This window comes from Egretta garzetta, unplaced genomic scaffold (assembly GCF_000687185.1).
Source record: "Egretta garzetta isolate BGI_Z169 unplaced genomic scaffold, ASM68718v1 scaffold325, whole genome shotgun sequence".
Classification (NCBI taxonomy): domain Eukaryota; kingdom Metazoa; phylum Chordata; class Aves; order Pelecaniformes; family Ardeidae; genus Egretta; species Egretta garzetta.
Window position 1 is genome coordinate 670,552 of NW_009259833.1, and position 21,450 is coordinate 692,001.

At 46.9% G+C, this 21,450-nt stretch overlaps 1 protein-coding gene across 26 annotated transcripts in view; it reads left to right on the forward strand.

The window, feature by feature from the left end:
- The window catches only part of EXTL3 (exostosin like glycosyltransferase 3), a 134,205-nt gene that overhangs the window by 93,912 nt on the left and 18,843 nt on the right, over window positions 1–21,450 (forward strand). For 19 of the 26 annotated variants that reach the window (XR_004842167.1, XR_004842166.1, XM_035895422.1 and 16 more), the window contains 3 exons: window positions 726–854; window positions 4,805–7,427; window positions 21,144–21,302. Coding sequence is in view for 19 of the 26 variants with exons in the window: in XM_035895422.1 (XP_035751315.1) it covers window positions 5,280–7,427; window positions 21,144–21,302 (2,307 nt within the window). In the remaining 7 variants the exon portion in view is untranslated. Of the gene's footprint in view, window positions 1–725; window positions 855–4,804; window positions 7,428–15,750; window positions 17,671–19,133; window positions 19,643–21,143; window positions 21,303–21,450 lie in introns of those variants that run through there. The other 7 variants (XR_004842170.1, XR_004842172.1, XR_004842168.1 and 4 more) reach the window with 7 other exon arrangements.

The following is a 21,450-nucleotide window of genomic DNA, read 5'->3' on the forward strand; positions in this document are numbered from 1 at the left end:
TACGTGATGCTTCCTGCGATACCAGTCAGCCACTGCCTTCTTCAGCACACGTGGTTTTGTGACATTGATGGAGCGAGCACGTGAAGGGGCTCTGCTGAGCGTTTGTCCAGGACCCCTTTACCCCACGCATGCCCAGCTGTGGCTGGGGAGTGTGGTTGGAAGCAGCTTTGGCTTCACATGAAGCTGCAAACATGGTGAATGTTCCTTGGTTTAGAGGAAAGCTTCCTAAAGCCAGGGATGCAGTTTATCCCCTGAATTTACAGATTGTAAGACCTTTTACCGGTTGTGCATGTAGCGGTGTTGATCTTAGCCTGGGAGAATTGCTCTGTACCTGTGAGCTCTCAAGATGGTACAAATCCCTCGTGATGATCCCTAAGGCTGTAGCATGTGAAGCATTTCAGAGTGAATTTTCCATCTGCTCCTTTTAAAGATCTGCTCTCAGACATAACTTAAAGCACATACCTAATGGATTTATTCTCCTTGTTCAGCTGCTCCTGTTCCCAAAGTGATCGGAGATTTGAGGTGTAATCCTTTCCTTTGAGAGCATTAGGAAGTAGAAAGTTATCATTGCTGAAGGGCTGGTTTGTGTTCGTTTCTTTTCCATTTCACCAGAAATCCTGTTCTAAAGGGGGGGAATATGCTGTATTTTCTTCATTTAGCAGAATTTTCCACTTCTCCTTTAAAAAAAAAATATCTTTTTTTTTTCCCTTTGATTTCATTTTTAGTGCTGGTGAAAGAGAGACTTGGCAATAGAAACTGTCTATTCAAGACTGGACAGATAAAGCACAGGAGACACTAACAAGCACTCCCTGACATCCTTTGCCGTTCATCAGGAGGGAGCCTGCGTGGCGGAGGTGGGTACGGTGCTTCGTTCTCCGTGGAGAGGGCTGGATCAGCAGAAACTTTGTGGAGATAACATAGCAGCGATAACACTGCAGACCCATCATTTGGTGAGGAAAGAGAGAAAGGATGAGTACAGGTGCCTACAGAGAGAGTTTGGGAGCTCTGATTCTGCGGATGCAGGATCCCTGTGGATTTTCCTCGTGGGAAGTTCAGTGCAGTCTGAGTCATCACCATATTCTGCCTAATGGTTATTTATTGCTGTGCTAAGCTCTGGACGACCAGTTTAAAATTTCTAGGCTCTGTTCACAAATATGCTGAGAAAGGAACAGTATTTCCCTAATTTTATAGGGAGATAGACAAAAGGAGGTGTAAGCGGGGAGGAGTAGGTGTGCTCAGGTGTTTGCAGAAGGACCTTGGTGACTGGACATTTGCAGAGCAATGACTCTACGAGCATCTGCAGATCAGACCAGCCTGGCTCTTTCTACTAGAAATATAAAATGAGGGAGAACTTCAAGTATTCCCCTAACTTCACCGGCACGGGGAGTGCCTGTTGTGGAGTTGAGGAAAGCTGAGAACGCAGCCCAGGATTTGAACTAAGATGTGACAACGGTGCCCAAACAGCAATTTAGTCTTGCAGGCCCACACCGTGGGAGGAGGAACTGCAGCGTGCAAACCTGTCGTGCCCAAGAAGTCGGTCCGATTGGCATTTGGGAAGAGGCTCTGGTAGTTATTGAGCTTCTGATTTCCTAAGAGCTCTTCCTGCCTCTTTTTTTTGTGTATGTGTAATTAGGTCTATCAAGCAGCAACACTGTGTTATAATGTCAACAAGGGTTTCTCAGTGTGGGGAAGGAACTAAATAGTGCTTGGGAGTGAGAGGAATTGAGTTGGCTGGAAAGCCCAGCAACTAACCTGTTTCTCTTCCTACCAAATTTCTTTTTGGGAACTATGGAAAACAGCAGCCTTTTTCCCCGGGGCTACTTACTGCTCTTAAATGCAACACTGAAGTCTCTCTTGGTACAACCACAAATTGGGTTTTTACTTTGCCTTTTTTTTCTTTAAAGTTCTAATAACAGTGTGTTACAACCTCAGGCTCTATCGAGTTGATGAGGAATAAAGTCTTAGTAATGAAGAAGAGTCTGAGAGTGTGTCTAAAGTGCTTGCTTTATCGCCAGCATATATTTCATACTGACAGTCAGTACTTTTAACTGATCCCAAGCCACACGTGTTGCATTTCAAATCCCTCCCAAGCCTGCTCTGGTCTTTCCCATGTGGTCTTTTCCAAGCTAGCCGCAGAGTTAGTCTGTCAGCTTCAGGTTTCTGAGCACACAGATTTTTTTTTTTATTTTTTTTTTTTTTAATTCACAGCCCGCATTTTTAGGTCAGGAGGATAAAGTTTGTTCTGTGTCAACTGAATGCAAGCACCAGAGGAGCCACTGGAAGGATTAGATGGCAGAACAGCTGCGGAGGATCATGTGTGGGGCAATGGGTTTAGCTTTTCAGGGACCTCAGTTGCCATTTTAGGGGGTCCTGTTTGCCATTTCGTTACTGTTTAGGGCTCATAAATGGGCAAAGCAGCTAAAACAGAACAAGATTTAGATGCAGTCTGAGCTGATAACCTTTGTGACTGCCTTTACTGCCTGTGGGGCTGCAGTTTTCTCTGGCCAGACTGAAGCAGTGCATCCACATGCCCCTTTATTGTTTCTTGGCCATGCTTATGATCCCTTGTTTCTGTGTTATCTCAACACCTTGCAGGGTTTGGCTGCACTTGTCCCACAGCACCCCCAAACAAAAAAAAACTGCAGAGCTTTTTTTCCCCATGTGTGTGTTGAAGTTAAGCAGGCTTTTAGATTCACTGATGTTTGGGTGAGCGTGTGCTCGGAAGAAGGGTTCATAGGGCAGCTCTTATCTGGCCAGCTGTTTGCAGAAATTCGGTAACAATTCTAGGATCTTTGCAGCCCCTATGACACCAGGCTGCCATAGGAGGGACTGACCCACCGGTGCTTGCATGTGGACTGTGACAGCAGGACCTTCGTTTCCTGGGGAGAGCTTAAAAAAGGAGGAAGAAAAAAAAGAAAAATAAACTTAAAAAGCTTTTTTTTAATGATTTATTTTTGCCTTCGGTCACCTGGTTTGTATACTGGTGCGTGCTAAAACTCTTCTGCGGTGCAGCCGCGGTCCCAGAGGCAGGATACAAGTGTGCTGCTATTGCCAGGGCTCCCTGTGCCTGACTGCCGGCGCCGTGCAGAAGTGCTGGGGATTTACATTCATCACCAGCCTCTCTCCCAGCCTGGCCAAATGCAAGTTGGTGTACAGAGAATAGCATTAAAATGTCCTGCCAGCAGAGCTGAAGCCTCCCCCATCTGCCCACAGCGACTGTGCTGCCAAGATCCCAGAAAGCTGATTTAGCCTTTTCCTGACTTTTTAGCCCTTTTATCCTCCCGGCTTTCTGAGGTTTACACCAGTGCTGTTTGCCAGACAGTGTTATGAATTTTAAATCTGCTTTAATTTTAAGTGTCCATACTGCTGTGCAACTCCCAATGGCAAATCAGGTTGGGGGGGATCCCCATTTAATCATGGGGCGTTAAGTTACTGACAACAAATGGCCGTTTAACAAAATAGGCCTAGGAATGGTGCTTTATTTCTCCACTTGTTTCCCCTTTCATTATGATTTTTCCTGGTTAAAATCAAATCTTCCATTTATTTTTTCTGACACGCACTTGTGTACTGCACTGAAAATTACTCCTGACTCCTCTCTGCTCCTTTAAGATGAACTTCTGTTTTGCTTTGGACCGTTTCCAGATCTGTTTTAGCTGAGATTTGCTTCCTTGCCTTCCTTCTCCTAATTCTCGATGAGTAGATGAAAGCAGTATTAAATAGATTTAGTGAAAAATGACCGTCACCAACGTAGATGACTTTCCTCTAATTAAAAATTGAAGCGGAAATGAATAAGCTTGTCTCAAGGCTGTGCAAGAGTCGACGCTAAGCCCAGCACTATAATTCATTAGTGATGTGGGAAGTCCAGTATATGAAAGAATATTGCAGAAACTTAGGTACCTCGGAGGATGCTAATAAAAGGGAAGGGGGAGTTTCTAGTGGCAGCATATTCATCTGTCTTAGATTTAAAGCTGTTGGCATAGACCAAAGACTCAGAGCTGAATTTGCCATGTCCTGGATTTTTATGCTCACGCTAGGTAGACATTCAGTGCCACAGCAGAGTTTTCCAAGCAAAAAAGCATATCTAAGGAAGCTGATACCTCTTGGGTGGTGCGGTACCCAACGGATCCTAACTTCAGCATCTTTGCTTTGATGTATAGTGTAGATTTTTCCAGTTTTGACCGGAAATTCCCTCTTGTATGTAGCCAGCCAGTAGAGGTAATCATAACCAACACGAGTACATGCCCTTTAAACTTTTATCTTGCAATGAATCAAAATTTTCCAGCAGGAAATGAAAGCAAAACACTTAATCTAAAAATTCCTCATCAGCTCTAGTCACTAGACCAGAACAATAGTGGTTACACCCAGTTATGCAGTACAAATTCACAGTACTGCTATGTCCCAGGATCACAACATGCCATGGCAAGGTGGGTAGAGAGAGCAGGTGTACATTAATATCTCCATTTTGTACATGAGGAGACAGGGGCTTGCAGATTTTTAAGCAGTTTCTGTAAAGTTACACAGGCAGAAATAGGAAACCAGATCCAGGGGCTGCGATTTTTCTGGTCTGGCCACTGAAGCATGCAACCCTAATGAAAAGCAGGGTGCCCGGAGAAAGCCACATGTCCGCGTCTAATGAATCCCATCACTTCCTCAGGTTTACTGGTATTAACCCCGGAGGTGTTAGACACGTACGAAGGTTGCTCTTTTGCAGAGAGGACAGTTGCTTTTAAAAACTAGCAATGTCTTAGGTCACTGAGGGGTCGTTTTGTTTGCATTGTCTGAATATATGATTGTTCTCTTGTAGGAATGGCGGAACATGAGCCGCGCAGCAGTGATGAGAGAGACTGACGTTTGTACGAGTCTCTTCTGGCTCCTTCTCCACAATGGCTGGTGCCTCTGCATATTCATTGGATGGTAATGCAGGATGTCGAGAGCAGCGGTAGAGTTTGGCTTGATCCCATTGTGTTTTTCTTCTGCCGTTTGAGACTTTGAATCACCATGACAACGCTGTGACACTTCCAGCAACAGTTGCCCGCAGACCAGGGGTGGGCTGGGGGTGGGTGAGAAGGTCAATGATTTGAGTCTAAAGGGATCAAAAGTTGTGCCTGCAGCAAAGCGACTGTAGAAAAGCCGTCAGCACAAGAAGATGAAATTCCCCTTTTACTGGCTTCTCGTTAAGCAGGCACAATAACATTTTTTTTCGAGAGACTCGCTATAAAAACTCTTTTGGTTATGGCTACTGATCCAACGTGATTGGGTGCGCAGCGACTTTTGAACTCATGACTGGATATACGATGTTGCGGAATGGGGGAGTGGGGAACGGAGGCCAGCCGTGGGTGTTGAGGTGGTCCAGTCGGATCCGGCTCACCTGGCTTAGTTTCACCCTCTTCATTATCCTCGTTTTCTTTCCCCTCATTGCTCACTACTACCTAACCACCATCGATGACGCGGACGATGCCGGCAAGCGCATCTTTGGCCCTCGGACCGGCAACGAGCTGTGCGAGGTAAAGCATGTGCAAGACCTGTGCCGCATCCGCGAGTCGGTCAGCGAGGAGCTGCTCCAGCTGGAGGCCAAGCGGCAGGAGCTCAACAGTGAGATCGCCAAGCTCAACTTGAAGATCGAGGCCTGCAAAAAGAGCATTGAAAATGCCAAGCAGGACCTGCTGCAGCTGAAGAATGTCATTAGCCAGACTGAGCATTCCTACAAAGAGCTGATGGCTCAGAACCAGCCCAAGCTTTCCTTGCCCATCCGGCTCCTGCCAGACAAAGATGATGTGACCTTCCCCCTGCCTAAATCCAACCGGAACTGCAGGCTACACAACTGCTTTGACTACTCACGCTGCCCGTTGACATCTGGCTTTCCAGTCTATGTCTATAACAGTGACGATTACCCTTTTGGTAGTTCCTTAGACCCTTTAATTAAACAAGCCTTTGAGGCAACTGTCAGAACTAATGTTTATGTTACTGAAAATGCAAATATTGCTTGTGTGTATATAATTTTAGTGGGGGAAATGCAAGAGCCCGTAATGCCAAAACCTACTGAACTAGAGCAACAGTTGCACTCTTTGCCATATTGGAGGACTGATGGGCATAACCATCTCATCATCAATTTATCAAGGAAATCGGAAACTCAGAACTTCATTTACAACATCAGCACAGGGCGCGCCATGATTGCCCAGTCCACCTTTTACGATGTGCAGTATCGACCAGGGTTTGATATTGTGGTATCGCCTCTGGTCCATGCTATGTCTGAACCTAACTTCCTAGAAATCCCTCCCCAGGTGCCAGTCAAGCGTAAATATCTGTTTAGTTTCCAGGGGGAGAAGATCGAGTCTCTCAGATCTAGCTTGCAAGAGGTTCGCTCTTTTGAAGAGGAAATAGAAGGCAATGCCCCAGCTGACTACGACGATCGGATCATCACCACCCTGAAGGCTGTTCAGGACAGCAAGTTGGACTTTGTTTTGGTGGAGTTCACGTGTAAGAACCAGCCTAAGACGAGTCTGCCCACTGAGTGGGCTCTGTGTGGAGAAAGGGATGACAGACTAGAGCTACTGAAGCAATCTACTTTTGCACTGATAATCACCCCAGGGGACACCCATTTAGTGATCTCTGCCGGGTGTGCCATGAGACTGTTTGAGGCTCTGGAAGTTGGAGCCATCCCAGTGGTTCTTGGAGAGCAAGTTCAGCTACCCTATAATGATGTGATCCGGTGGAACGAGGCAGCCTTAATCATACCAAAGCCACGTATCACAGAAGTGCACTTTCTTCTGAGAAGCATTTCTGACAACGATCTCCTTGCCATGAGGAGGCAGGGCCGCTTCTTGTGGGAGACCTACTTCTCCACCTCTGACAACGTGTTCAGCACAGTCTTAGCTATCATAAGGACTCGAATCCAAATCCCGGCTGCTCCTATCCGAGAAGAAACCGCCGTGGAGATTCCCCACCGGTCTGGAAAAGCTGCTGGTACAGACCCCAATATGGCAGACAATGGTGACCTGGACTTGGGGCCTGTGGAGACAGAACCACCCTATGCATCTCCCAAATATCTCCGCAATTTCACCCTCACTGCAATGGACATCTACAGGAATTGGAATTCTGCTCCGGGGCCTTTCCACCTCTTCCCCTACACTCCTTTTGACCCTGTTTTACCATCAGAAGCAAAATTTTTGGGGTCTGGGACTGGATTTCGACCAATTGGTGGAGGAGCAGGTGGCTCTGGGAAGGAGTTCCAGGCTGCTTTGGGTGGCAATGTCCCCCGGGAGCAGTTCACAGTAGTGATGTTGACTTATGAGCGGGAGGAAGTATTGATGAACTCCCTAGAAAGGCTCAATGGTCTGCCGTACTTAAATAAAGTTGTGGTAGTATGGAACTCTCCCAAGCTTCCCTCTGAGGATCTCTTGTGGCCAGACATTGGCGTCCCAATCATGGTAAGAAAGATGTAGCTACTTTGGGCTCGCTTCCCGGTGGGGTTTGCGCATTAAAGTTGGCTGTAGCTCTGATGTGTGTCAGCTCAGCTTAAGTCATCTAGGACGGCATTAATCTCATGTAGTTGTAGATGTGTGTACCTGATCTGGACTCTTTTATCAACAGTGAAAAACAGGGAGGTTACAGGTATTACTCATCTGACCCATTTTAGGTGTTTGTGTGAGAATGCCATGGCTGGTGCTCTAAAAACGCCTGTTTCTCTCCACCAGCTTTGAAGGGAGGCCGATGCGCAGAGGCGGATGGCTGTGCTCTGTGGATGTGTGAACTTAGGCGAGATGAATTGCTGTCATGGGAGATGGTGGCCTTTGGGGTATGAAATAGAGGAGCTGATACACACAAGAGCCTAAATTGTAAAAGTACGGGCTCTTTAGGGGTGCCAGGTGTTCAGTACTCATGAAACAGTCATTGCTTGGATGGAACCTAATATGAATCTCGGGCTGGAGATGCCTGTTTACTGAAAATATTGCTTAGGCTCTTTTGGTGTCACACTGTGAGGACAGCAGGCACCTTATAAATACCTAGGCAGTGACTGCTTCTGCAGGTTACCAGATAAATCTTTTATAAAAACAAAAGAGAGACCTACTGAAGCTACGCCCACTGCAAGGGCCTCAGACAAGGCCTCAAGCCTTTATTGCTTTATATTACAAGGGATAGCAGAGAAGGAAATACAATCCAAGGCCACCATGACCATAAGAGCTTCCATGCTCCAAAGGTTGTAATTGAGTTTTGCTTATGTTTAGGTTGATGTGGTTTTTGTTTGTTTTTTTTTAATACCCAGCCAGACTGAAAAATCAACACTTTCAAAGACCAGCATTCATTTTCATGCCTAGCTACCCTTGCATACTGGCAGTGTTGCTTGTAAGGAGTTAATTCTCCCTAAATTTATTTATGTATGTGTGTATTTATTTTAGGACTTCTCTGGCACCCCAGCATAACTTTCTGCACTGGCCATTGTTAACAATCAATATTAAATATAAATCTCCACGTGCCCTCATAAAGGGAGCACGGGTATAGAGCCACTAACAAGAAGCAACACTGTGTTGTCTGAATCCAGTCATGTTTAGAGGACAAATGGAAGGATAATGCCGTACAAATTAGGGAAGGGAAAAATAAAAGAGGGAGATGGTACTTAAGTACACAAACTGTGTGTGGTTTATGTGACAGGACGCTACTAAGCTTAATAGCAGAGTGAGCTTTATGCTTCATGCAAAGAGATTCATTGATTTAATATTTCGTTTTATTATTATTGTGATGAATAAATCCTTCTGCTCACATTTAAAAACCCTTATGGTCTAGGGACAATGAGGAGAGAAAATTGCTTGGATAATTGCAAAATAATCTTTCACATTAGTCCTGTTGAATGCCTGAATTCTGCAAAATCTTCGCATTGTGTCTCCTGAAAAACTGTGTACTTCTTCAGAGCTGAAGAGTAGGGATTGTTCTCCTTGGAGTTGCTAATGGGTGCTATTTGTGAAAGAAAAACACGTTTCTGTTGATGGATGTTAATGCCTTTTTTCACTCTGCTCTCATCTGCACATCTATTGTGCTGGAGTCCCACTGGCTTTTTTGGGGACGTTGACGCACACGAGTTGCTGTGTGCCGCCTTCGAGCCACACGCTGGGGTTTGTATGCTATGGGGGATGCTCAGTACCGCTCTGTTCAAGAGGAGGAAGTTGTCTTGTGTCTGTTTTGGGATGTTGGATGAGAACACTGAGCTCATGGCCAAGTGCTGGGGAGTGGTTGGAGCACAGCAAGCTTCTGCTGGCATCCTTTCCGAAGGAGCCTGTTGGTCTATCATAGGTATGCTTTCTTCCCATGTTTCTAAGTCTCCAAGAGCCCAAGTCTCTTGGGATCTCTTACAGAAGGCTTAAACCTTTGCAGCCTCCAGGCATCCGTCCCACCAAAGTGCTTGTTGCTAAGTCCATCTCCAGACTGGGTGTTTAAATTGCATTGGGAGTCTGTAGCATTCATCTATGTGGATGGTTTAGTGTGGTAATGATAGAGAAACTTACCTGGGCTTCATCAAACAGCAACAGATCCTAAGACTCACTGTGGAAAAGGGCAACAAGAACTTGGGGAGTAAGAGGCTTTGTTTGAGCCTTGGTGGCTGAGACGTGGGATGTGGTAGCCAGGGGAAGAGGCAGGTGGATACATTGGGTTGGCAAGAAACGCAAGCCCTTACGACTTATGATGGTGAAAGAAACTGCAGAGCTGTGAATCTGATTTCCTTACTGGGAAAAAAATGCCTTTTGGTGGGGAATGTCCAATTCTCTCAGATCTTGAAGCAGTTCTGTATCTCTGTGTAGCAAATACATTCCCAGTAACATTGGGATGCAGGAAATTGCCTTGCGTTCAAGTCCCAAAGCACAGAGCTATGCAGAGGAAACTTGGGGGGAAGAGAAGTGGACAGGGGCGGATTTGGGTCGTCCCCCCCTTGCAATTGAGGTGGGTCCAGGCACCATCTGACTGTGAGGAACAGCGCAACAGCAGCACACGTGTGTCGGCATGATCCATGATCAAAGCGCCCAAAGGCAGAAGGTTATTGAGGTAAATCGCAGCCTAATGAGACAGTGCAATGTGTGTAGCATGTTCGGGGCTGAAAAATGAGCCCTTGGAAGCATAATGTAGTCCTCAGGCCCACCATCAGCGCCTTGGTGGGACTTAGGACTACACTTTAGCTGTCGCGGCTTTGTGCTAGCAGAATATCCAAAGGAGAATTGGGCTTCCTCCTTTAGCCTTACCACGTGGGTAGTTAGTTCGTCGATCAGTGCCTTGAAACTTCGTTTGCAAACTGTGATGCTTGGTTGTGATTTGGTCTTCCAAAGCAGGTTATGGAGTTTCTTTTCCCTGGTGGGCTGGGAGTTAATCAAGAGCAAAGCTTGAAGCTGTGTCGGATCTTTGAATCTTTTGTGGATAATGAGATAAACAGGGCTACAGAATATATTTGATTTTTTAAAATTTTTACTTAGATACAGATTTCTTGTTACAGCGTAATAAGATTCCTTAGCTGCACGGGAGTCTCTGATAAAATATTCTGGCCCTGTACTGAGCCTGAAGTGACTAGGTGCAAATGTAACTTAATGTAAAGTTGTGTGTGTAGTCATTCAAGGTTGCCCCTGGAACAGATGTAGGTAGATTACCCTGTAATTTGAAGTACCTTTCTGCTGGAGTTGAGCTGTAGAAATTGTTCCCATCTCACGTTAAATAGTATCGCAGCAAAAAACAAAGGTTGTAAGTGAGAAGTCTTGTTTGTGCAAGCTTAAAAACTTGCTTTCTGCAAGTGTTTGCATCTCTAGCACTGCATTAGGAGAACTTCCTCAGCCAGAAGAACCTGGAGAGCGTGACCCTACCAGCGCCAGCAGTGGCATTGCAACTGCTGCTCAACTTCTGAGCGCCTCACTGCGGCATTTACACAGTGTTGACGCATCCTTCAAGATGTCTGTGGCATTTGGCAAGGTCACAATATACTCAAGGAATTAAAAACTGCCTGGACCACCGATCCCTGCCAGCAGTTAAGCTCGGCTCCCTCGTAGCAAGGGTGAGAGCCCTGTACACAGCATTGCTGCGGCTGCTGAAGTCCCCGGCGAGTGCTCCTGCTATTTCCATGATTGCAGGGAAGAAAAGGGGAAAGGAATTTGGATTGAATCTTTACTCTGAACAGGTGGAAAGACTGCAGTAGGGTTTCAGGGAGGTGGCGATACTTGGCTGCCGCTCCCGCATTGCCCCTGCACACACATTAATCTTGGAAAGATTTTCAGTGGCGGAATAGAGGAGGAGTCATTAAGGAGAAGATCTGGCTTGATTTTGGAGTAGAGACTTCCAGCCTCCCCTTTCAGCATCTCCACGCTCAGGATTTCTAAACAGCGTACAGGCGATGACAGGAGAAACCTCACTCTTTGCTTTGCGATTCCTTGACAGCATTTTCATCCACATGAATAAAAGTGAAGGGAAACAAATGAAACAAAACACTCAGGCAGCCACACATCCAGCCCACGCAAATGGTAATAAGATGCACCCAAGAAGATTCAGATCCTGCTGTGCTTTGCGGTGCGCTCGGCACTGATGTGCTGCTGTTTTCTGGTTGCTGTAAGGCACTTGCTTGCAATTCATCAGCAAACTTGCAGCACAGATGCAAGTCCAGATGCTTAATAAACCCTGTACATGGTTTAAGCAGCTCTTCAAATCCTCCAGAGTTGGTTCATCATCCGTCTTCCACGTGGCTCTGAGCAAGACATGGGTTGCTTGGGGGGACAGGATTCATTTTCCCTGTTCCTGCTTTGGTTTTAATCCTAAAAACCTAAAAGAATGAGTTGAGCTTGAACAGCCAGAGTTACCTGAAGAGTTTGTTTTAGTGTATTTAATATGTATTTCAGAAGGCTGCCAGTGTTGCATATGCCCTCAGTTCAGTGGGGAAGGCACAAAGCCCCAAGCAGCGACGTTATTAAGCTCTGGAGCAGCTTGCACTCAAACCAGCCGCAGATCCTCTAATGCAGCAATTAAATTATCCATTTCCCTTTCAGAAACTTCCTTAAAGCCCCCCAGGAGCTGCAGTTCGAGCCAGGAAAGCAAACTGTGCGCTCAGCAACCTCTGCTACCCACGTTTCTCAGCCTGTGTGTTGTGCCCTGGAGATGGGAGGAGACTGGGAAAGGGAAGGCTGAGCTCAGGAAGAGCCTAGATTTGCTTATAATCTTAAGTACAAGAAATTCTCAGCCCGTTGTATGCACCCTCTGCATTCCGACTCCAGCATCTTTGGGTCAGTCTGTCTCTTAAACTGGACAAAGATACTTTTTTGACTTTTTTTCCCCACCGTCCCGGCCTTAGCAGCGTAAGGAGAAAGCATCTTGTTTTAAGAAAAGGTTTGCCAGCCAGAGAGAGGAACCGCTGCTTTCAAATTGCAAAGGCTTGGTTCTGTGTTGCCAGCACAGCGCTCTCTGCCTGCCAAAGGTCCGAGCAATGTGAGAAGAAGGTTTGTGGAAGACAGACAGACAGCTTCAGCTCTTTGCAGGGGTCTTTGAACCTGGAACAGTGATTTCCCATCGATGCTGCTTTTTATTCCTCGAGGCTTGTTTTACTTTTTTCCTGTCCTGAGCCCTTCGTACGCAGCTCAGGGTGGCTGCTGACGTTACTGGTCCTCAAATCCATCACTCTGGATGCGTGGGCTGGGGGGTGGTGGCACCGTACAAATGTTTGCTGGCTGCTCAGCGACCCGCCTGCAAACTTCTCAAACAACATAATTTCATCTGAGATTTGAGCTGGTTGGGCTGCATGTGTTGGAGGTAGTGGAGGAGTGAGATTTATCCTCGTTAGCTGCTAATTGAGTTTTTGTACCAACCTGAAGTCGGGATGTTTTGCTACGGGAGGTGAGCTGGATCAGGACTCTCCAGTTGTGTCGTGGTTTTACTTCGCTTTGAGCCAGCGTAACATCTCTCCTGCTTTCCCAGTAATGCCTGGCTTTTGGTTGGGTTATTTTGGAAGCCCAAGGGCTTTGCATGGGCTGCCCATACCATGCGTGAAGCGTTGCCTATGAGCCCAGCTGAGCTGCAAAAGGGCTTCCCACATTTGGGGCTAAACCTTATTTAACCCAAAGCAGTCTTTTCACAACCTGTGCTCATGTTCTAAGAAATTACAGCCTGAACTTCCAACTCCTCTTTCTTTTCTGTGTCTGTGCAGGTCCTGCAGTGACAGAGCCATGGCTGCAAAAGCCCTGCAGCAGTTTGCTTTCTCTTCTTCCTCTGGGGTTAGGTGGTGTGTGCTTGTAGGCATTTCTGAGCAATTTAGCTGGGTTCACTGCCAATGCCAGCTCCTGTGGCTCTCAGCAGTGACTAATCCTTTCCTTCAGCTTTGTTACAGAATAAGTAGCTGGCTTTGATCTCTGCAGCCAGTTCCAGTGGCGTAACGTCCTTTTCTGCTGGCTTGGTGGCCGGCTGAGAAAGCTCATTCAATTTAGCTGCTTGTTTAAAAAGGAATAATCTTTGGAAAATGTCTCATCCGGAAGCATTGCCGCATCTGCAGACCTGTTTGGCTGGCCACGGCGTCCCTTGAAATGCCACTTGTTAATCAGGAGCAGACTAGGGGGGAAACGCCGTCATGACTTTCCCTTCTGTTTGGGCAGCGTTGTACAACCCTACTGTGCTGGGCTCCCTGCTGAAGGATGGATGCCTTAGGTTTGCATGGCCTTTCTACCAGAAATATTTGAAGGCATTTTGGCATCTCCGTTTTAAGGGGCACAATGGGATCCCTAGGTGATGCTTCTGGCTAAGAAGAGGAGGAACAGAACTTGGTCAGACGGTAACATCAGTGTGTAGCATGCCATGGTGGCAGCATGAGCTTCTCTGCTTGTCCTTCAACATCATGTTTGGTTTTCTGGTAAGAGCAGAGCCAACCTTGCCAACTCCCAGCTCGCGCAGTCACCAGTAACTCGAGCTAAACTGGAGTGGTGTGTGTGATCCAGGGTGAGGTCCTCGAGTTAACAAAGAGAATAAAACACTCCATACTGATCACGCCATCATTTCAATTGATCCTTTTGATTCCTGGGAGCTTTGCGGAGACGCCAGCTCAGGTCCTGACTCAACCAGGTACTTAAGCTCATGCCTAACCCTTCCTTGGTGACGTGACTTGTGCTTTGCTGGGCCAGCTCACCTGAAGCTCCTCCCTGAGTCAGAGCTTTACACTGGGCACTTACTGCTTTTCCCTTCCTTACCCAAGCTTGCAACTCTTGTGTACAAAATCAGGAGGAACCCAACTTAACGTTCAGGTCCTGGTTTGCATACGTGAGCGGGGAGCTACAGGTTTTGCTTCCAGAAGGAACAATTCAGGCTATGCTTTCTGCAACAAAATCAGCTGAGAAAATCACCTCGGTTCCCAGCACTGAATCACTTTGTCCGAGAGATCTGTGCCATCCGTGGGTTAAACGGGCCCCATCCAGTGCAGCAGCTTTACCAGCAGTATATCACAGGTTTACGAGTTAGATTTCTCGATGAGAGCAATTTTGTAAGGCAGGGCGATGTTGCACAAAGATGTCTGTGTGCTGCTGTCGGGTACGTAGCACCACCTGCTGCCTGCAGAGCACGGTGCTGCTGGAGGGGCGCATCAGTTCTCAAAATCTCTGGGAGTTTTGCTCTCTCAATATGTATTTTTACCATAGTAGAGCAGAAGAGGAAGGAGCAAATTTGCTGCTTAGTTTACCTGCGATGCTGAAATCCAGATGCTTGTCACTGCAGGGCCTGAGCGAATGTGCAGCGGTGCATGAATGTACGCTGATAATGTAACAAGCAGTGCCGACTTCGGAGGGATTTGCACTCTGAATATTAACTCGAACACCTTGCATACTCCACTGCTGTTGCCTAAAACCAGTGCTTCATCCTCTCCCGTGCCGTCTGCTGGTTTGTAACGCCTTTTCCATAGATAAAATACCGCCGTAGCCTCAGCTCTCTGAACTCCCTTGGCGTAGGGTGTAGCTAATGGGGTCGGTGACCAGAAGGAAGGTGTTGCTTTGGAGCATTGGAAAGGAAAAACAAGGGAGGGAAGCGTCCTTCTACACTGCAGTGTACATAATCGGATGGTTTTTTCTCACACCTAAAAGCTTGAAAATGTCAAGGGTGCCAATCCCCCCGTATTGAAGCCTTTAACTACCAACATGAAAACTGTCTGTGCATCTTTAAAGCATTCTCCATTCCGGAGCAGACGCTGTCACAACAGCTAAGGGACAAAAGCGGCACGGCAGGACTTGGCACCAGCGTCAGTGCAGCAGCAAAATACCAAAATGTTTTTCCAGGGCTGGATTCCTGGTGCTTTTAGGGTATGCATGGGGGCCTGCATGTGCCTATTTAAATAACAACAGAATATTTAATGTCCCCAAATTTTTCCATACAGTGGGACAAGCATGGAGGGGAACACTTTTTTCCCCTCTTTGAGACAGATGTATCCCGTCTGTCGCCAGCAGTACCATCCTCTGGTGCCGTACTACAAGAAATGGATGGTCCCTGAGGCACAGGAGAGAAGGAGCGAGCTGTAATCACCGAGGTCTTGAATTTGGCTTTGGCTTGAGGGTATTAAAATAGATGGGACAAAAGAAAATCCGTGCTGTTAAAGTTTGCTGGAACAGAAGGGACCTCATGGGGCATTGGGACATGAAGGAGACAACTGTGAAGGACGTGAGAAGGTTATAAAGAGAAAGGTAGCTCTTGGATACAAGGTTAGAGAAAGAAATAAGGAGCAGGAGAGAGGATTTAATCACTCTTCTTGTTCTTATGTGTCTGGTGTAGCTCATAGATGCCTCCCCAAGCTCTGTGGGATCGATCAGCAAAGATATTGCAGCTCTCAAATAGAAGACGGTGACTTATTCCCAAGTTTGCCGGTGGGCTGGCGATGGTGCAGCACAGCAGCCACAATATTACTCACCTCCTGGACAGTCTCTTACCCCTTTTCCCCACAGTGCCTGCCTGTATCTGGTGAGGAAGCAGATGCTGCTCTCCCTTATCTAATTGATGGATGCTTTTTCTTCAATTTTCTTGAAATTGAACTCTGCAGTTAGCGATAAAGCATGACGGATCTCCCTGCCGTGCTGTGCATAGGGAACACTCCAGTCTCCAAAAAGCAGCGCCTGGCTCCTTCCCGTGCTTCTGGAGGAGGAGGTTTATCTCGCGTGAAAAGCCATCGATAAGCAGAAAGGTGATGGAGTAGCTGGATTCAGAACCAAGGGCTGCGGTTTGTTTTCCCGTTGTCTTGACTGCTGTAACCCTGGATTAGGACCTGTTTCACTACAAGTACCCAGAAAGGATGGAGTGGTTTTTTTCTTCATGATGGCAGCGAGGAGATGGCATTTTAGAGAGCATAAGAGATGTCTAGAGAAAAAGTAGTCAGTTTAAGTCACTTCCATTTAAAGCCTTGAGTTAATTAATGAAAATCTGTGTTACCCTGTGAAGAAAGGCGAGGAATATTTCCCTTCTCCTGAAACTGGCTCAAAGTTCGTAAGCCACAAGCTAAGGTCATCTTGCTAATAAGCCAGAGGGAAACTGAGGCACAGAGAACAGCAAGCCATGGTCACTAAAGCGTGCACTTGTACATCTCCTTATACGCTCACAGAAATACTGTAGAAAGCTGTTTTCACCTATTCCCAGATTTACTAGCAGCAGAAAGATGGGAAATCTGGTGAAGCTGTTCTTAGGCTTCACAGATAAGGCTTTCAGATCGAAATAGTTTAGCAAAGTCTTCGGGTTTCTGACTGTTTATCTGAATTTTCTGAGGTTCGTGTAGGAAAGGGAAATGGGTTTTGTTCTCGACATTGAACGTTTGAAGCATTCTGGGCAAGGAGGTTCAGTTTTCGCAACCTCAATGTAAAGGGACTAATCGTCACTTTGATCTCCCAAGCTGCCTGGAGCCCGGGCTGGTGGAAACCTGCCTTATCTCTGCAGTAAGGAACAGCCCTGTCTGTTACTGCGAAAGAAGAGAGCTAACAGAGCAAGAAAAGCACTTTTCTGGGGAATATAACAGCTGTAAGCTGGATGATTCTTTGCAATAAGGCTCCTTTTCCTCTGTCTCTGAATGCAGGTGACAAAGCAAAGCAAATGGGTTTCAAAACACTGCTAATAATTAGGTTGATTTTATCCAAAATTTATAAAAGGAATTGTTTTTAATTATGCCTTATTTATGTGAACTCTGTAATTTCTAACATATACTGGTCCTTAATTCCCAACCCATACTGTGGATTGTTGGAGGTGGTTGTGGTAGTCTGTATTCATCCCAACCATGTGTTTGTCAGTAATGTATTAACTACCTCTTGGTGGAAGTGTTTGTCCCCCCCTTGATTTTATTTTACTTTCGAATTGACTGGTTGTGATACCTTAAGAGTTTAAATAGATCACTAAGTAGTAAAAGTCTCAGGGCGAGCCAAGCTTTGAAGAATGCGACGTTGCCCACCGCAAAGCCCGTGGCTTGGAGAGTACGGGGATGGTGCTCCTCTTCCTGCTGCCTTCTGCTCCTCTGGATGGAAGCAGAGGATGGGCTGCTGTGGGACATGGACCAGATGAAGTAGGATCCAGCCATGGGATCCAGCAATTAGGATCCAGCAGTTGAAGCCTCCAAGCAAAGGGAAAATCTTTGGAAACCCATATGAGGCTTCTGTCCTGGTTTGTCATCTACTGGCTCTGCCGTGTCGAGTGAGAAGGCGTTTATTGCTTGCTGAGGTGAGACTGCGTGTTTGATGGAACTGCCTTTCCCCTTTGTTTGATCATGTTCAGGGTAATATACCAACCCTATTCTCTGATATTTGAGCTGATGGAAATTGCTTTTCTCCATGAGCTGTACTCATCCCAGGGAAAAATGAGAGATAAAATGCTGATTAGGGAATCATGGTATGGAGTTGCTCGTTCTTTTCTTCTAACATTACATAAAAGAGCTCTCATCTCTAGACAATGGATTTGAGGACAGATCTGCTGGCAGAAAGCTGTCTTCATTTCATCCAGACCCATCAAAACTTTCCCAGTGAGTTCTCAGCCTTCTCCTCCTGGAAGTCCCTGGAAAGTTTCCAGTCTGGAATAAACCTGGAAGCCAAATGTGGGTTTGGGTGTCTGAGTGCTCTTTATGGTTGATGCTCCCAGCCACGTAGGCATTAATAAATCCTCTTGTCTTCTTCCCATGGAAAAATAACCTGCCTGCAAACCTGATGGCTGCTTGGCTCTGCTTATATGCCAAGTTTATATACCAGCTTTTTTAGTAGCTGCTCAGTAAGTTGATAGTTTGACCCCAGTTCTTTCCTCTGTTAGTTGAGATATAATGTTCATTTTGATGCCTTCAGCCCCCAGGTATGAACGCCTGTACTAAAGCTCTTCTAGCATAGGACACAGCACCTTTTAAATGCTGAACAACGTCACCAGGCATCATTAGACATAACGTATTCCAAACAGTGAAGACGTACCAATTTTAACAAATTTTAAAATAATCGCACCTGCTCTGCCAGGCATTTTGTTTTGCTGCTGTAGTGGAAATCCTGCTTGACAGATACCGAGTAGGAAGAGAAGGAACCTGCTGAAGAAGTAATTGCACAACAATACTGAGGATTTGCACTGACGAAAGTCTCTGTTAATTAAAGCAGCTGGGCTATCAGCCAAAGAGCAAAGTGTGGAAAGATAAGCTCTGCCTCACTTAGTGAACAGAAAGATATTTCCAGTAATCCTCTGGGACTGCATCCCTTGGGTTTCCAGCGCTTTCTTCTTCCCCAGGAGATGCTCTTGACTCTCTGTTGTGCATTTCTGTTTCCTAAGATGGATGTTGCTGTGTTTCCCTTTGATGCTGATGACCTGGTATTGCGTGGCAGCTGATGGCTTGGCAAGAAGAGGTTACCTCAAGGGTGCTCCTAAATCGCCTTGCTGACTTTTACACGCTCTCAGTCTTGCAGATGAGATGTGACAGCTCCTTGCAGATCCATCCCTGAGCTCTCGGTCCATTTGCTGCCAGACTTCTCAGTGTGGACCAGGGGACTAGCAGCGTGTCTTTTCCAATGAAATTAGAAGTGCATGAATTAGCTAGCGGAGTCTTCTCAAGAGTCAAGGGCTGAGAGAGATCTGGGCTTCGATACTTTAGAAGTTTTTGGGTTTTGCTTGGTTGTTTAAACAAGGTCAAGGAGTTGCAGTTTGTGCATCTTCCTTAGGCTCTCATATGGCTGTTCCAGGCTCTTGTGTGGCGCTTCCAAGGAGGACAACATACTGAGATTGCACCTGGCCTGAGATATCTCCCGACACATCTGTGGTGAGCACTCCACCTGCATAGCGCAGCTGGGAAAGTGAGGCAGGGTCACTGAAAACTTTTGCCGAAATAAGGTCAGGCTTTTCCAGTCGGTTCCTCTGTGAGCTGGTCGGGTGTTTCTTCTTCGTCAGGCTGCATTACACAGCGCTTCTGTGATTAGTTCAAGTACAGGAATGGGATAGTCCTGGCTGTGGGCTCTTTCCTCACCTGTTTTCACTCTGCTGCTCCAAATTGCACAAGCTGCTCTGAAAACTTTGAAATTAGCCCAAGCGGTGTGCAGCGGTCCTGGCTGCGGGTATCGCTCTGAGCTTGTGCATCTCTGCCCTGCGTGGTGCGGTGCCAGATTTCCTACGATCCCAGAATCCCAGCATGGCCGGGGCTGGCAGGGCCCTCCAGAGCTCACCCAGTGCCACCCCCCTGCCCAAGCAGGCTCACCCAGAGCAGGGGGCACAGGACAGCGTCCAGGCGGGGGTTGAAGATCTCCAGAGAAGGAGACTCCACAGCCCCCCCCCAGCTCCCTCAGCCTTTCCTCCTAGGGGAGATGCTCCAGTCCCCCCATCATCCTTGTTGCCCTCCTCTGGACTCTCTCCAGGAGTTCCTCATCCTTCTTGAACTGAGGAGCCCAGAACTGGACACAGTGCTCCAGATACCCAGAACAGATCCAGGAGATGCAGCTAGTTCAGAGCAGTGATCCCGCTAGCCCGATGTGCTCTTCAGGCACTGCCTGCCTGCAGGGATGGGCCAGGAGGCTGCGAGATCTGCAGCTCCTCTGCTGGCAGAACCAAACTCCTGTTGAATCCCAGGAGTCAGAGTTGGCTTAGGTCTGAAGCAGGAAGGTGGTATTTGTTCCCAGGCTCAGTGGCAGTATGCTCATTTACTCCCAAGCTGTTTGTATTTACCAATCTAGCTCTGCGAAGTTTTTGCTCCCCACAAGCAGTTTGAATCCCCCATCCCTGAGCTCCAGGCGCTAATAATTCCACCTTGAGAAAAGGGTTAAAAGATGTTCCTGCCCTCTTTCTGTCTCTTCGCGTGTTCTCTTTTTCAGCAGCGAGGGCTGGTTAGAAATGGCATCGCTGTGTTTTACCTAATATTGGCAAAATGCCTTTGGTACAGAAAATGCAAGGCAGGTGCCCCCATTTCATCAGGTCTCGGCTCTCCTGAGCACGCTGCTGGATCCTGTCCTGGGAGAGCTCAGGCGCCCGCGTTGGATGGAGACACGGAGCCGGAGAAGGGATGCTGTAGAGATGAGGAGGTCGTAGTGGGGAAAAAATCCCCCCTGAATTGAATTTTATAGTGCAGATGAAAATCATCAGGGGCAGGAAATGGGGATGCTGACATAAGGCTGCTATTTTTTTCCTGTATTAAATGATACTGAGCTGTGCTTCTCCAGCCCCGAGCTCCTGGGTCTCAGCCCTGTTGTTTCACCACTTAACTTAATTGATGCTGTGCTATCAGGCGTTGGGTGAAATTTGTTGGTTTTCATGTCTTAGAATCTGAAAGGGCAATATTCCTATTGTATAGGACTGACCTTTGAAAATCCTCTAACAGTTTATTTCCATCCAAAGCCCTTTGAGTTGTTAGCAAACATTTGTCAGCCTAACAGCTGCCCTGCAAGATTAGGAAAGGATAAGAGAGCACCGGTTTGTTAAAATGCAGCCACGTTGGCTTGGAGCATGCCCATAGTTTAACAGTGCATTTTACAATTACCCTGAGTTTTAGAAGAGCAAGCTGATTTATCCAACAACCTCTTTGCTATTCAAACCACCACTAGAGCAGCTGAGGGGTGTTTGGAGAGGAAGAAGAGGCACAGAGGGGGAGTTGAGATGGACTGCCAGAAGCAAGAGCTTGAAGCTGGAAAGGGTAAAATGAAGGCTGAGAAAACAGAGTTTTTCTGTGAACGTATTTTTGTTGTTAGGATGAGTGTTTCAGTGCTGTCACTAGAGGAATGGCAGGATCGTTGGCCTCCCTGCAGAAAGCTGGATGCAGTGTCCCACATGGCCTCTTGCAAAGGGTCCCTACAGGAGCTGTGGACAGCAGGACAAGCTCAAAACCTCGCAGCAGAATCAGCGTTTGGGTAAGGACCGTACTGCAGGCCAGTTCCACACCGCCACTTTTAAACTGCAGCAGAAACCTTGCAGACAGGTGGTGCAGTATCTAGATGTTTCAAGTTTATTTGCCTTACTTTGTAAGGCAAATAATTGTGTACGTAGGCCCCTGCTTGC